The following is a 13347-nucleotide window of genomic DNA, read 5'->3' as shown; positions in this document are numbered from 1 at the left end:
GGGTAAACAGAGGAGTACAGATTAAAGGTGAGGTCAAACTAAATTTAAACATAAATCTTCAATCCTATTTAGAATATCAGCTTCTGATATCAGAACTATTTTTCATGACCGAAGGAGACAAGTGTAAGGTTTAAGGGCTTGATTCTGGAATCAGACAGCTTGGGGTTAGCTAGCACGCCGGCTTCGTCATGGACTTGCTATAAGACCTTGGATAAACTTCTGGACTCTCTGAGCCTAGTTTCCTCCATCTGCAGAGTAGGGATACTTAATATGCAGAATGACTGCAAAGATCTAATAAGATAACATGACAAAGTAAACAAGCATAGTACTTGGCACATGGTAAGCAGGTGATAAATATTCCCTACCATTGTTCTTATTAACACAGAATGCCCCAAATTTAGAGAGTCAGAGGCCTGGGAATAAGTATGTACTGTTATATTCCATGACCGTGTTCCCACCAATATTGTAATCTGATATTAATTTCCTAACTATTATGTTTCTGTCTTTCCTCTTCCTAATGGTTTCTTGATTTGTCACCACATAGAGCAACTAGGAAAAGAAATGATGCTCTTGCCCTCATGAGGCCTTCCATAGCTTTTATCTTCATCTTCGGCAACAAAGAAGCTACTGGACGATTGCTAGAGGGGATGGTCAGAGCAGCCCTCTGCATAGACACAAGTCTGACAAGTGCTAGGCCCTGTCCTTCAAACTTGGCAAAATGTAGGAGCTGTAACTTCCACATTTTGTCACCTGCAGTTAATTGCATTGAACTGAAGTGGGGTAAGCCGAATGTGATGGCAGAATCCATCCCCATGGGGTCCAGTTTGGAAGTGCTCACTACTTACAGATCCCCCTTCGTCAAGTTCAGGAAGGAGATTCACTTACTAAAACAGTTCCTTAACTGGTTTTCTGTTTCTCTCCTGGACCCATCTGGTCTATTCGCAACCCAGCAAATGAAGTGATCCCTTCAGTATGTGAGTCAGATCCCATCCCCCTCACTCTACCTTCAAAACCTTCCATGGCTCTCCCACCGAATGCAGAGTAAAAGCCAAGGTCTTTCCAATGGCCTGCAAAGCCCTGCATGAGCTGGCCCCAGGTTGCAGACTGTTAATTTCTCAGAAAGATAGCAAGGGAGCTCTGGGGGTTCTTTTTATGAGGGTACTAATCCCATTTATAAGGGCTCCACCCTCATCACTGATCACCTCCCAAAGGCCTCACCTCCTAATACCATCACTTTGAAGGTTAGGATTTCAATATATGAATTTTGGGGACACACAAATGTTTAGTCCATAACACATTGCAACACTTACCTGCATTCCCCATTAATACTCTACCAGGCACTTACCAGTTTCCAGCATCTTCTGTAATTGTCTTATTTATTATGTTTATTGTTTGTAATCTACAGCAAGAATGTAAGCTGCATTAAAATAAGGACTTTCATAAATTTTGTTCACTGTTATATCCTGAGTGTTTGGAAGACTGCCTTGTGCCTAGCCAGTATATATATGTATATATACTAGCCATGTATATATATGATGATATGATATGATATATATACACACATATACATATATATGTATATACAGATGAATAAATGAATATATGGAGATATATATGTTCATATATATATCATATATATATATGGAAGAATGAATGAATGACTGGGGAATAAATAAATGAACACATATACATCAGGCTCTTGGTTCCCAGCAACAACAGCCATCTCCATGAGAAGAGCAATTGGTCAGGGTGAGAACTAGTGGGAAGTGACTCATTTCCAGAGTACAATACCTTCCATTAACACCATGCAGATGCCAGCAGGTGTGCTGCTTTCTCCAGGTACCTATCTGAAAATGGACTGAAGATTTTGCTCAATTTTTAACAAAAACTTCCAGGGTGCTTTCACAGAACTTCCGACCAAGCTAAAGTGTTATGTTTTAGGATGTCTGCAGTCTGGTCCTGCATCATCCACTAATGAGTTTTGAGGCCCGGGGAAAGTCAATTAACTTCACTGGACCCAGCAAAGTCTATCATGACTAATTCTCCTTCCAGCTTAAAACATCTCAGGATCTGGAAAAAAGTGAAAAAGAGTCAAGCCCTATTGACCACCCCTCTCCTTCCCTCAATCAACGAGTTGTAAATAAACACCCCAACTACCCCAATTTTAATAATTCAACTTAACATGAAAACCAACTATCCTATCTGGCCCATCTCACAAAATGAAGGAAATTAATAGTTAGGTGTGGCTTATCTAGAAATAGCTGTTCCAGCTCAGGTGATAAGCTGGGAGATGGTTCTAAAGCTATATTAATGCTTTTTTAAAATTGAGAACCATAGCCCTGACCAAAGAAAACACCTTTTTACAGACAACTATAAAATAGCTATCATTCCTTGGCTATCATGAATAATGCTGCAATGAACACAGGAGCTCAGATGCCTCTTTGAGATACTGATTTTATTTCCTTCGGAAATATACCCAGAAGTGGGGTTTCTGGATCATAAGGTAGTTCTATTTCCAATTTATTCAGAAATCTCTATAGTATTTTCCATATGACTATACCAACTTACATTTCCACCAACAGTATACAAGGGTCCCCTTCTCTCTACATCCTCACCAACAATATACAAATTATTTTTCTTTCTCTTTTTTTTAATTTTAATTTTTTTGGTAGAGATGAGGTTTCATTATGTTGCCCAGGCTAGTCTCAGACTCTTGGGCTCAAGCAATTCTCCCAGCCTTGCTCTCCCACAGTACTGGGATAATAGACATGAGCCACCATGCCCAGCCAAATTACAATTTTTATTTGTTGATTATATCTTAATACAACTGGGAGAATAAAGTCAGGATACCAGTTTTCCTTGGGGTGGCAGTGATTGAGAGGGAGCACAAGGGGGACTTCCAGGGTGCTCATAATGAACTGGCGGGATAATAGCTATCATTCTCTACGCGTCATCTGCTGCAGCTTCTGGCAATTCAGGGTCATTGCTAAAATGCTAAATTGTTGACAACTTAGAAGTCCTTTGGAAACACAAAGAAATCTTAACTCACGCCACCTCATCATATGCTGCAGGCCATCATATCTGCAGGCCTCAGGGAAACTGAGCTCTCAAAAGTACCTGTTGCAACCAGGTTTTGTTCTAACAATATAATTTTCATTCATTAACCAATGATTTTGTCAGCATATTACCCAGTGCCTTCCAAATGCTGCAGAGGAAGGCAAAAGACACAATCCTTGCCCTCAGAGAGCAGACAGTTTTTTATAAGGAGCAAGGACCTCCCAGTGGTAGCAATAACAAAAGAAGCAGCAGAAAGGGTTCAGATGCTGAACTTAAGAGAAATTTCAGGTCAGGTACAGTGGCTTGCACCTGTAATCCCAGCACTTTGAGAGGCCAAGGCAGGAGAATCGCTTGAGACTGCGAGTTTGAGACCAGCCTGGGCAAGAAAGTGAGACAAAACATAAATAAATTAGCTGGGCATAGTGGCATGCACTTGTAGTCCGAGCTACTCAGAAGGCTGAGGCAGCAGGATTGCTTGAGCTACGGTATTTAAGGCTACAGTGAGCTCTGACTGTGCCACCGCACTCCAGCCGGAAGGAGAGAGCAAGACCCTGTCTCTAAAAGAAAATGTACTAAACAGAAAGATTAGGGGGAAAAAAAAAAAAAAAAAAAAACGCAGGCGCAAAAAATAAAAATGTTTTTAAAATAAAATTACTGAAATTACTACCTCAAAATAAATATTTTCAACACAATTAGTATACATTATATCAGATATCCCCACCATGTCACTACATGTGTATTTTTTCCACAAAAATGAAAACAAACTATATCTAATTATAACTTCTTCAAAAGGCTTTACAAAGTCCTATTTTATTTTATTTTATTATTTGTGTGTGTGTGTGTGTGTGAGACAGAGTCTCGCTCTGTCACACAGGCTGGAGTGCAGTGACGCTATCTCAGCTTACTGCCACCTCCGCCTCCTGAGTTCAAGCAATTCTCCTGCCTCAGCCTCTAGAGTAGCTGGAATTACAGGCACCCACCACCACACCCCACTAATTTTTTTGTATTTTCAGTAGAGACAGGGTTTCACCATGTTGGTCAGGCTGGTCTCAAACTCCTGACCTCAAGTGATCCATCCGTCTTGGCCTCCCAAAGTGCTGGGATTATAGGCATGAGCCACTGTGCCCAGCCCCTACTACAATTGTTAATACTTCTCCATTTAGAAATGTGGAGCTCCATCATTTTAATTGTCTGCACTCTCCCTTAAGTGACTCCCTATTGGTTAACTTCTACATATATCTTTATATGTAGTTACCTAAATAAGTGACTTTATTTAGGACACATTCCTGCCTGTGAAAATATGGAGTCAAAAGTAAGGTGCTGGCTTTGGAAGGGGTGTGTGTGTGTGTGTGTGTGTGCCAATTGCCCTTGAGTTAATACGTTGGACCAGTGTTCATTCCACGAGCAGTGGGTATGAGTGTCCATCCCGGGCATTATAATTAAAAAAAAATCTTTGCCAATCTACTAGGCAAGAAATGGTATCTGTTGTTTTCTTGTGGATTTACATTGTTAGTAAGAATAGCCTTTTAATAACACCTTTATTGATAATTTATATTGCTTACTTTTTTGGTTATAACATTTTCCTTAATCTTGCTATTAGTAATTTCATGTTTTTCCTATTGATTTATAAAAATGCTTCATCTCTGACGGCTACTAAATTCTTTGCTCATTATATATAAAATGAATATTTTTACTCAGTTATTTGCATTTTTACTTTATGTTTTTTGTTAAGAAGACATTTAAAATATGTATATAGTCAAGTCCATCAAAATTCTATTTTATGGTGTATCCCTTTGTTGTCATATATCTCTCTTTAGTACTACACAGTCACATTTATTTTCTCCCACTGCTTTTGTATGTTTAATATTCATATTTATATCTATTATACATTTAGAGGCCTCAATGAAAATCTACTATAACTTTTTTAGAATCACATAAACTATATAAAATGTGTTTACCCCCAAATAATTTTTCTTTTAAATTTGGAGATGAGTCTCATGGAAAAAAATAATTCCAATGGTTCATTTCCAAAGATTGAGTATTCATATTAAATGCCATGAAAATCTTGTTAGTTTTATGAGCTAACATTTTTATATCTTTTTTGGTCAGTGATCGTATTCACTGTCTATATTCTGTCTTCTTCACTGCACTGGAAATGTCTGATGCAATAAAATAGTTACTTCTACCCAAGGCTGAGTACTTTGGGAATTCTCCATGAAATAGCCATTACCGGATCCACACAGCTCAGCACAGTATTTGGCATACAGTAGGTTCTTGCTAATTCAGTAAATTTTTTGTGTTAGGCACATACAAAACTTCTGGAAAATGAGCAAGACGGTAAGGGGTTAAAAAGGTATTTTTAGAAATATTAATATAACAACGACATGTGGGATGAACAGAAATTGAGAGAGAGGAAGAGGGGAAGGAGGGACGGAAGGATGGAAGGTAGAGGGAAGAAGAAAGAGTGAAAGAAAAGTAGATCAACACAGAGGAGGCCACTGTAAAGTCCAGGCTTCCACTGAATGGGCCCATACACTGAATGGGCCCATACTAGAGGGAAGAAGAAGGTGAAAGAAAAGTAGATCAACACAGAGGAGGCCACTGTAAAGTCCAGGCTTCCACTGAATGGGCCATACTAGGGAGGTGATAATAAAATTGGCAAGGGAAGGCCAAACCAATACAGCATTATAATCTTGCTGAAGGACTAAGTGAATAGAAGTTCCAAGGACAGAAACCAGGAAGGTGAGAAAAAGACAGTCTGGTCTTGGCAGAGCAGCGATAGGGTTTGGTATCAAACACAGTAAACTCGTTGGTGGGACAGCCAATTAGAGCTGCCTCTTAGACTGTCAAAGATAAAGGACTGCGGCACATAGCTAAGTGGACTAGGGGAAACATGAAAGGAAAATAACCTTTGCAGAGTCCCTACTTGGTACCAGACACTATATTAGCTATTTTACCTATGGAGTTAAAGTTTATGTTTCAGAGTCACCCACACCTCAGTGATAGACAGAGAATCACATAGAGCTTGGTTAGATCCTAGCTCCATCCCTGCTAGCTATGTAGACGTTGGAACAGTTTACTCATTTTTTCTGTAAACCTTAGTTTCATCATTCAAGAAATTAGGGAAATAATAATACCTAACTCAAAGAAGCAAAATAAATGATACAATTCATAAACTGTAAATAACATGGTGCCTAAAATAAAAACGCAATAAAAGTTTGTCAATTAGTGAAAAAAACAAAAACAGAAACAAAAACAGATAACTCAACAATTGGCTTTGGGGATGGTCCATATTAAGGGATAGAAGGAATTTTTAGAGATACTGAAAAGATAGGCATTCAAGGAAATGGGAGAAAATCCTGAAAACAATATGTTACGGACATCATGGGGGCTAAGGGTTAAAGAAGGAGTTAATCAAATTTAGTCATGAGGATAGAAAAACGAACCATTTGGCCCTGTTTGTTCTTCATGTAAATAAAGCAAATTTGGACAGTACTACATACCCAAAGTTGGTCATCCATGCCTGGTGGGTTCTTTTTGATAAAAGCACCATAGTATGTAGCAATATTCCGGTGATGAGAATATTTCTTCAACATGTTAATTTCTTGTTTGATTTCTTCCTCTTCATCCTATATGAGAACAATATAAAAATTCTGTCATGAAAATCTATTGTTGTTAGTAGGATTCTGTTCTTCAACACCATCTAAGTTCTTTCTTAAGGTTTTTCTTCCTTGGTGGCAAATAAGCATAATTATTACATATGAGGGCAAAGAACAATTCTAAAACATAACACATTGGCTGTCTAAGAGAGTCTTCTGTTTCTACAACAAACAGGCATAGCATGGTCTCTTGGAAAACTAGACGAGATCAAGGTAGAAAGACAACTGAGATAAAATTCACTGTGGGCCTCTGGGAACTACGTACATCAAGTAGCCATTACTGATCCTATCTGGTATAAGAAAGATTGAGGAAAGTAAAATATATTAAAACCATGGGCTTTTCAGATTTAAATTTTGTTAGGTTCATTTTCTTTGAAGGCTCCTTTCATTGAAGTACCTGACTGAAGATAATGAAAGTCAGATGGGAAAGGGAGCAAAGGTAAGTTCTCTAGATCTAAGGAAGTTCTCAAAGCAGGAGTACCCAGCTCACCTTCAGGAAACTCAGCTTAGAAAGAAAGGGGGAAAGGTGGTGGTGCTGAGGATGTAAAAAGAGACAACTCTGTTACAGAGTTAGTTTCTTAACATTCAGGTTTCATTCATTGTGAATTTTGATTTGGAATCCACCAACCCGGACCCTTTGCAGAGGTCCTGGCAGTGCTGGTGGAGACGGTGTGACCTCCCATAATTTTATTTTCTTGATGTTTATACATCGGTTGGACTGCAGAAGTGTGTTTTATCGTTGAGGTTGGGGGAGAAAGTTTCTACCTCAGGATAATTTTTTTAGATGCAGCAGTAAGCTATGACTGTCCCTGTGTGTAAGATGTGACATTGCCATGACCTGGAAAACTACCCATGGTGTCCCCTGTCTGTACCCTCCTCCACTCGCTGCACTGCCTCCTTCCAGTATCTCTGCATTACTGGGACTTCCTGCAGTCTCTCATGTGCTGTCTTCTTTCCCCGGCCTCTTCTTCACATAATTTCTACTCACCGTTCCTGATTGAGTTTAATCGACATTCACCAGGGATCTCTTCCTTAATTCTCTCAGGCAATGTCAAGTCTCCCCACTGCATCTGGTCATAGCCCCTACACTCCTTCACATACCTGCTGCATTTGTTGACATTGGTATGGAGGTATGTCCCATGATTGCCCCATTATTCGACTCTCTTCTCTATATATTGTAAGCTGTCCTCTCCAGATCTTCAGATCTCAGTTCAAAAGTTCCTTCCCCAGCAAAGTTCCCTGATCTGCCCAATTTGGTTCTAGCCCCATGAATCACCATGTATCTTTTCCTTTGTAGCACCTATCAGAATTGCCGCCCACATTTATCATTTGATTAAGGTCTTTTCTCCTTATCAGTATGTAAGAACCGTAAACTCAGGAATCCTGCCTGTTTTGTTCTCTACAACATCCCTAGCACCAAGCAAAGTGCCTGTGAATAAATGCAACTAAAAGAACAAATAACTGCAAAGAGCCCAATGCCTAGAGCAGCATTAGTTGATGTCAGAAGGAACAGGTAAGAATAGAGTAAGGAGAGTAGTGAAGTGCTGACATTTGCTGACCATGCTTACTTACTAAAATAAGCTTTAGGAAAAAACGAAGGGGATTTGCAAATCCCCTCCTTACTAGGAGAAGTAAAGCGTGTTACATATCACATGGCTTAACTAAGCTGAAGACTAGGTAATCTCAAAATAGCATATATGCTTGGGATGCTGAGCTAAGGAGAAGCATGTGGCCAGAACAGCGGGGAAGGGAGTCAAGGGGCGAGACAGGGGAAGGCACACTGCTGACCACCTATTCTTCTCAGCAGCTATCAGAAATCCCCCACGCCTTCACTGCAGGTCATGGAGAGAATGACCTTCACCGGCCTTCAACTTGTTGAAGGGCCCCTACAGCGCACCTCCAATGTCTTACTATGGTGCACAGTAGCTATTTTAAACTTGCTGTATGGGGCCAAATAATTGTGGATGAATGTAGGATGTGAGCAGATGTACTCTGGGGAAGCCTAAATAGAAAAAGGGAGAAAAACGACCTGAGGGTTTCTGTGGGCAGCACAGCATCGACAGCTGCTTCCATTAAAAAGGCAACTACGTGAGGTAATAAAAGACACGGATCACTTTCCAACTGCAGCCTGTCAATCTTAGCATCAATCATTCTTAGTGAGAAATCAGCCTGCTTCTACAAGTATTTACCGCTTGCCTCCTGGGTTCTTAGCAGGATAGTGGGTAATGTGGGAAAGAGAGAGGAGCGGGGGACTGCCTATAAAAAGCTCACCATGTCATTAAGAAAATAAGAGCTTATAGAACAGTTAAATAATAGCAGAAGAACTATGTAATTAAATCCAAAATAAATAGTACTGGAGGTCAGAATAAAGTCAGTCATTCTCCATCATTTTTCAAAGGTAAACTGAGGCAATATGACAATAAGGACAGCATATGTACTGGGTCTGGGATCAGAAAGATGAGGGTGGGCAGATGGGGTGCATGTTGAGTTTGAGTACCATTCCTTTCTGGCGGCAGGACCCCAAGAAAGTCACCTACCTTTTTGGACCCTAAGTTTTCTCATTTATAATGAGATAAAGATATTTAAGTCCCAGCATTTTGTGGTAATTAGATAAAGGATGTGTGTTATCAAGTGTACTATGAAGTAAATGTTATTACTAATCTGCGTAACCAAAAAATAAATAAATAAAAGGACAGGAAGGCCAAAATGTAAATCACTTGAATTTTAGGTTTAAATTGCACTGTTTCCAAACACACTTATGGAACCACTGTAAGTCATGGTTAGGTAGTTCTACAATATAAATCCTTGATCTTATGCAACCTTTTAAGTGAGCATGCAATTTAGCAGGCCTTACAGGGCTACTGTTTATCCAGATTTTTAGTCTAGGGCACAGACGGCAGTAAGGTATTCAGTGAAATAGGAAGGAAGACCCTTACTACTGACAAGAATTCATTTAACCATGCTGCAAAGACTTCAGCCTCTCACGATATGACCCATCAAGGGAGATGAGTTACAATGCTTTCCAAAAACACAAAGAGAGCAAAGGAGGCTAGAATTAAACTAAAAAGTTCTAAGGGAGGAATATCCTCTACTTTGTAAATGTACTATTTCTAAATCTTAAGTATTAAGCACAAGGATCAAGCCCTCTGATAAACTAATGACCACTGGGCAATAATGAAAAATAAAGTAGTGGTACCAAATCATCACACATTTAAAAGAGTAACTTCAATAAGCCAAGTCCGGTACTGTAGGAAGAAGCATTACTTAAATCAGAAGACTTCCAAATCCAGTCATATTCATTATGTTAACCTCAGCCATGGCATTTTAACTCTCCTAATGTCAGTCATTTTCAGCTATAAATAGGAATAAGAATACCTACGTAAGCCACTTCTCAGGGTTTAGAAATGATTAAGTGCTTATTTAAATGTAGCTTTAGTATTAATATAAATAAGATAATATTATTTCTCAAGATCACAGGATCTACTTATTGCTTAGTGTTTGTGGTAGACTGAAAAAGAAAATGGCCATGATATGTGTCCTACCTGCATCAAGAGGTGAAGTCCATTTCTCTTCTCCTTGAACCTGGGCTTGGCCACATGACTTGCTTTGGTCAAGGGGACATTAGCAAATGGGATGCAGCAGAGGCCCGAAAAGCACTTGTGCCTTGAGACTGGCCCTCTCCTACAGCTTGCCAGAGAACCCTTCAGCCCCCATGTGAGAAACCGGGCTTGGCCTTCCAGAAGATGAGAAACCATGGGAAGATAGGCAGTTTTCAAACCCAAGGAAATAGATAATTCCAGTTAATGCTTTTAAGCCACTGACCACCTCTGATGGCAACATGACATCACCATGTGGTCATAAAATATAGCCAAAGCCAAACCTTCATGTCATGTTTACTGTGTACCAGCAGCTATGTAGGAACTATCTTACTGAGCACTCAGAACAGCTATGAAGCTGGATCCTATTTTACAAATGAGTAAAATGAGTCTCAGAGAAGTTAAGTAACTTTCCCAAGTTCACTCATATTTTAAACATTAAACCTCAGATTCAAGACCAGATTTGTCTGACTCCAAAGCCAGTATTCATAATTCGATACAGAAAACCACTAGTCAAACAAAGGGCAGTTATCCATGGTGACCAAAACCAAAGCTGTTAATCAGAAGAGTTGAAGAGCATCTTAAGCCAGGGTGGAAGAGAACCCTGACTTTGGTCTTCCAATTAGAGGAGCTTGTTAGCATACAATAATATTTGCTTATGATTGACTTCAAGGAATAAAGAAGGGATTTTAAGTTGCAGATTGATTACACAGGGGAATACACTTTTTAAGTACCTATGATATGCTAGGATTTAAAAATGGAATAAAAAATGTATTATTAGTTATATGCTCTGTAATAAAGTCTGCCTAACATTTAACTCTCAATCTGTGGCACAGGAATAAAACTATGTAATTCCTACAGCAAGTCCAAGAGACTGGTCCGGATGAAGTCTAGAGAGAAGTATAAGGTGTACAGATTCATAAATGACACCATCCCATAGATGGGTGAACACTAGCTAGAACCATCTCTGCTCCCGCTCATCTGCACGGCTTTCACAGCAGCTGTTGCCATTAAGCAGGTGTTTGTGTTATCTGTCATTCTCACCTTCAGCATTGACTGAATGTGGCAAAAAGTAGGAGACAATTTATCGTTAAAGGACCACAGGCTACAAGAATTTGAAGGGATCATCACTATGATCTAGAATGTGGTTTTAAAAAAGCTTCTAAAATAATTTGAAATAGTGAAATCCCTACCTGCAATATAAGTTTTTTTCAGGATGCAAATATATAGCTGACAAAAACTAAATTTTTAAAATCCGTAAACATTTATTTAACTATGCAATATCTACTTATACAATTAGTCAGTGACAACAAAGAAGTGTGAATACAAAATTAGAAAGAAATTTAAAGCTACACATCAGCTCCAATATCTTATTAATTTTCATTTTTCTTTCAGTTCTATAGGATGGAGAAAAATCTTCATTTTCTAAGATAAATAGTTGAAATAGTTAAGAGCATGCCTTGAAATTTTAGTAGGATCTTCACAATCAATGCCACTCTGCACATGAATAGGATAACCTAGCAGCACAAATTAAGAAGCTGGCATTTTTCCAGTGTGTTCAAAGTTGGTGTATAACATACAGTTTGAGGTCCGCTTTTTAAATCACAGTTTATTATATGTTAAAATATATTTAAAATTAAATGAGAATTAAGCATGTAAATCACCTAAAATTATCTCAGGGTCAAGTTACGCACCTTTGGGTCTGTTTCCTTAAATCTGTTACATCTAACAGATTGTAATAAATTAGATTGTAATAGATAATTACAATAGATTGCAATAAATAATTAGATGTAATAAATCTATTACATCTAATAGATTTAAGGAAACAGGCCCAGAGTGGTCCAATGAGTTGTCTAAGTCCCTATCTCTTCATTGTAGCATTGACAGGACTTTACCAGGACATTCCTCAGGCAGCACCTGAATTTGCTGTATATATTAATTCTAAGTTAAAATAATTCATTCAAGAATGATTTACTCAACCCAGCAAACCCATTACTAGGTATATATCCAAAAGAAAACAAATTGTTCTGCCAAAAAAATACTTGCACTCACATGTTCACTGCAGCACTATTCACAATAGCAAAGTCATGGAATCAACCTTCGTGCCCATCAATGGGGGACTGGGTAAAGAAAATATTGTATGCATACACCATGCAATACTATGCAGCCATAAAAATGAATGGAATCATGTCCTTTTCAGTAACATGATTGAGCTACAGGCTATTATCCTAAGCAAATTAATGCAAAAACAGAAAACCAAATCCTGCATGTTCTCACTTATGAATGGGAGCTAAGCATTGGGTACGGATGGTCATAAAGATGATAACAATAGACACTGGGGACTACTAGAGTGGGGAGGGAGGTGGACAAGATTTAAAACTGACTGTTGGGTACTATGGTCAGTACCTGGGTGACAGAGTCATTTGTCACAAACCTCAACATCACACCTGTCAAGCATCAAACCTACACATGTACCTCCTGAATCTAAAATAACAGTTGAAAAAAAAATGTAAAGAACAAAAAAGAATTATTTACTAAGTGCCTACTGCCTACTATATTCTAGTCATAATGCTAAATGCCAATAATATAATCACACTACAATAGGCATAACAGATTCAAGTTCTGCCACAATGAAGCTTACTACAGTTTAGTGGAAGACACAGATATGAATCAAAGAATGACAGTTATACGCAAAATTACTACCAGGAGAAGTATCTGGTAGCTGATCTAATTAACATCAAGAAACCTAAGTTTGAGCTGAGTTCTTTTTTTTTTTTTTTTCTTTTTGAGACAGAGTCTCGCTCTGTCGCCCAGGCTGGAGTGCAGTGGCCGGATCTCAGCTCACTGCAAGCTCTGCCTCCCGGCTTTACGCCATTCTCCTGCCTCAGCCTCCCGAGTAGCTGGGACTACAGGCGCCCGCCACCTCGCCCGGCTAGTTTTTTGTATTTTTTTTGGTAGAGATGGGGTTTCACCGTGTTCGCCAGGAATGGTCTCGATCTACTGACCTCGTGATCCGCCCGTCTCGGCCTCCCAAA

At 39.1% G+C, this 13347-nt stretch overlaps 1 protein-coding gene across 3 annotated transcripts in view; it reads right to left on the bottom strand.

The window, feature by feature from the left end:
* Positions 1-13347, bottom strand: part of TNIK (TRAF2 and NCK interacting kinase) — a 412495-nt gene that overhangs the window by 158364 nt on the left and 240784 nt on the right. For all 3 annotated transcript variants that reach the window (XM_023213451.2, XM_023213452.2, XM_023213453.2), the window contains one exon: positions 6561-6686. In XM_023213451.2, the coding sequence (XP_023069219.1) occupies positions 6561-6686 (126 nt within the window). The remainder of the gene's footprint in view (positions 1-6560; positions 6687-13347) is intronic.

The sequence above is a fragment of the Piliocolobus tephrosceles genome, chromosome 2 (genome assembly GCF_002776525.5).
Source record: "Piliocolobus tephrosceles isolate RC106 chromosome 2, ASM277652v3, whole genome shotgun sequence".
NCBI lineage: Eukaryota > Metazoa > Chordata > Mammalia > Primates > Cercopithecidae > Piliocolobus > Piliocolobus tephrosceles.
This window is presented reverse-complemented; position numbering and strand designations above follow the sequence as displayed.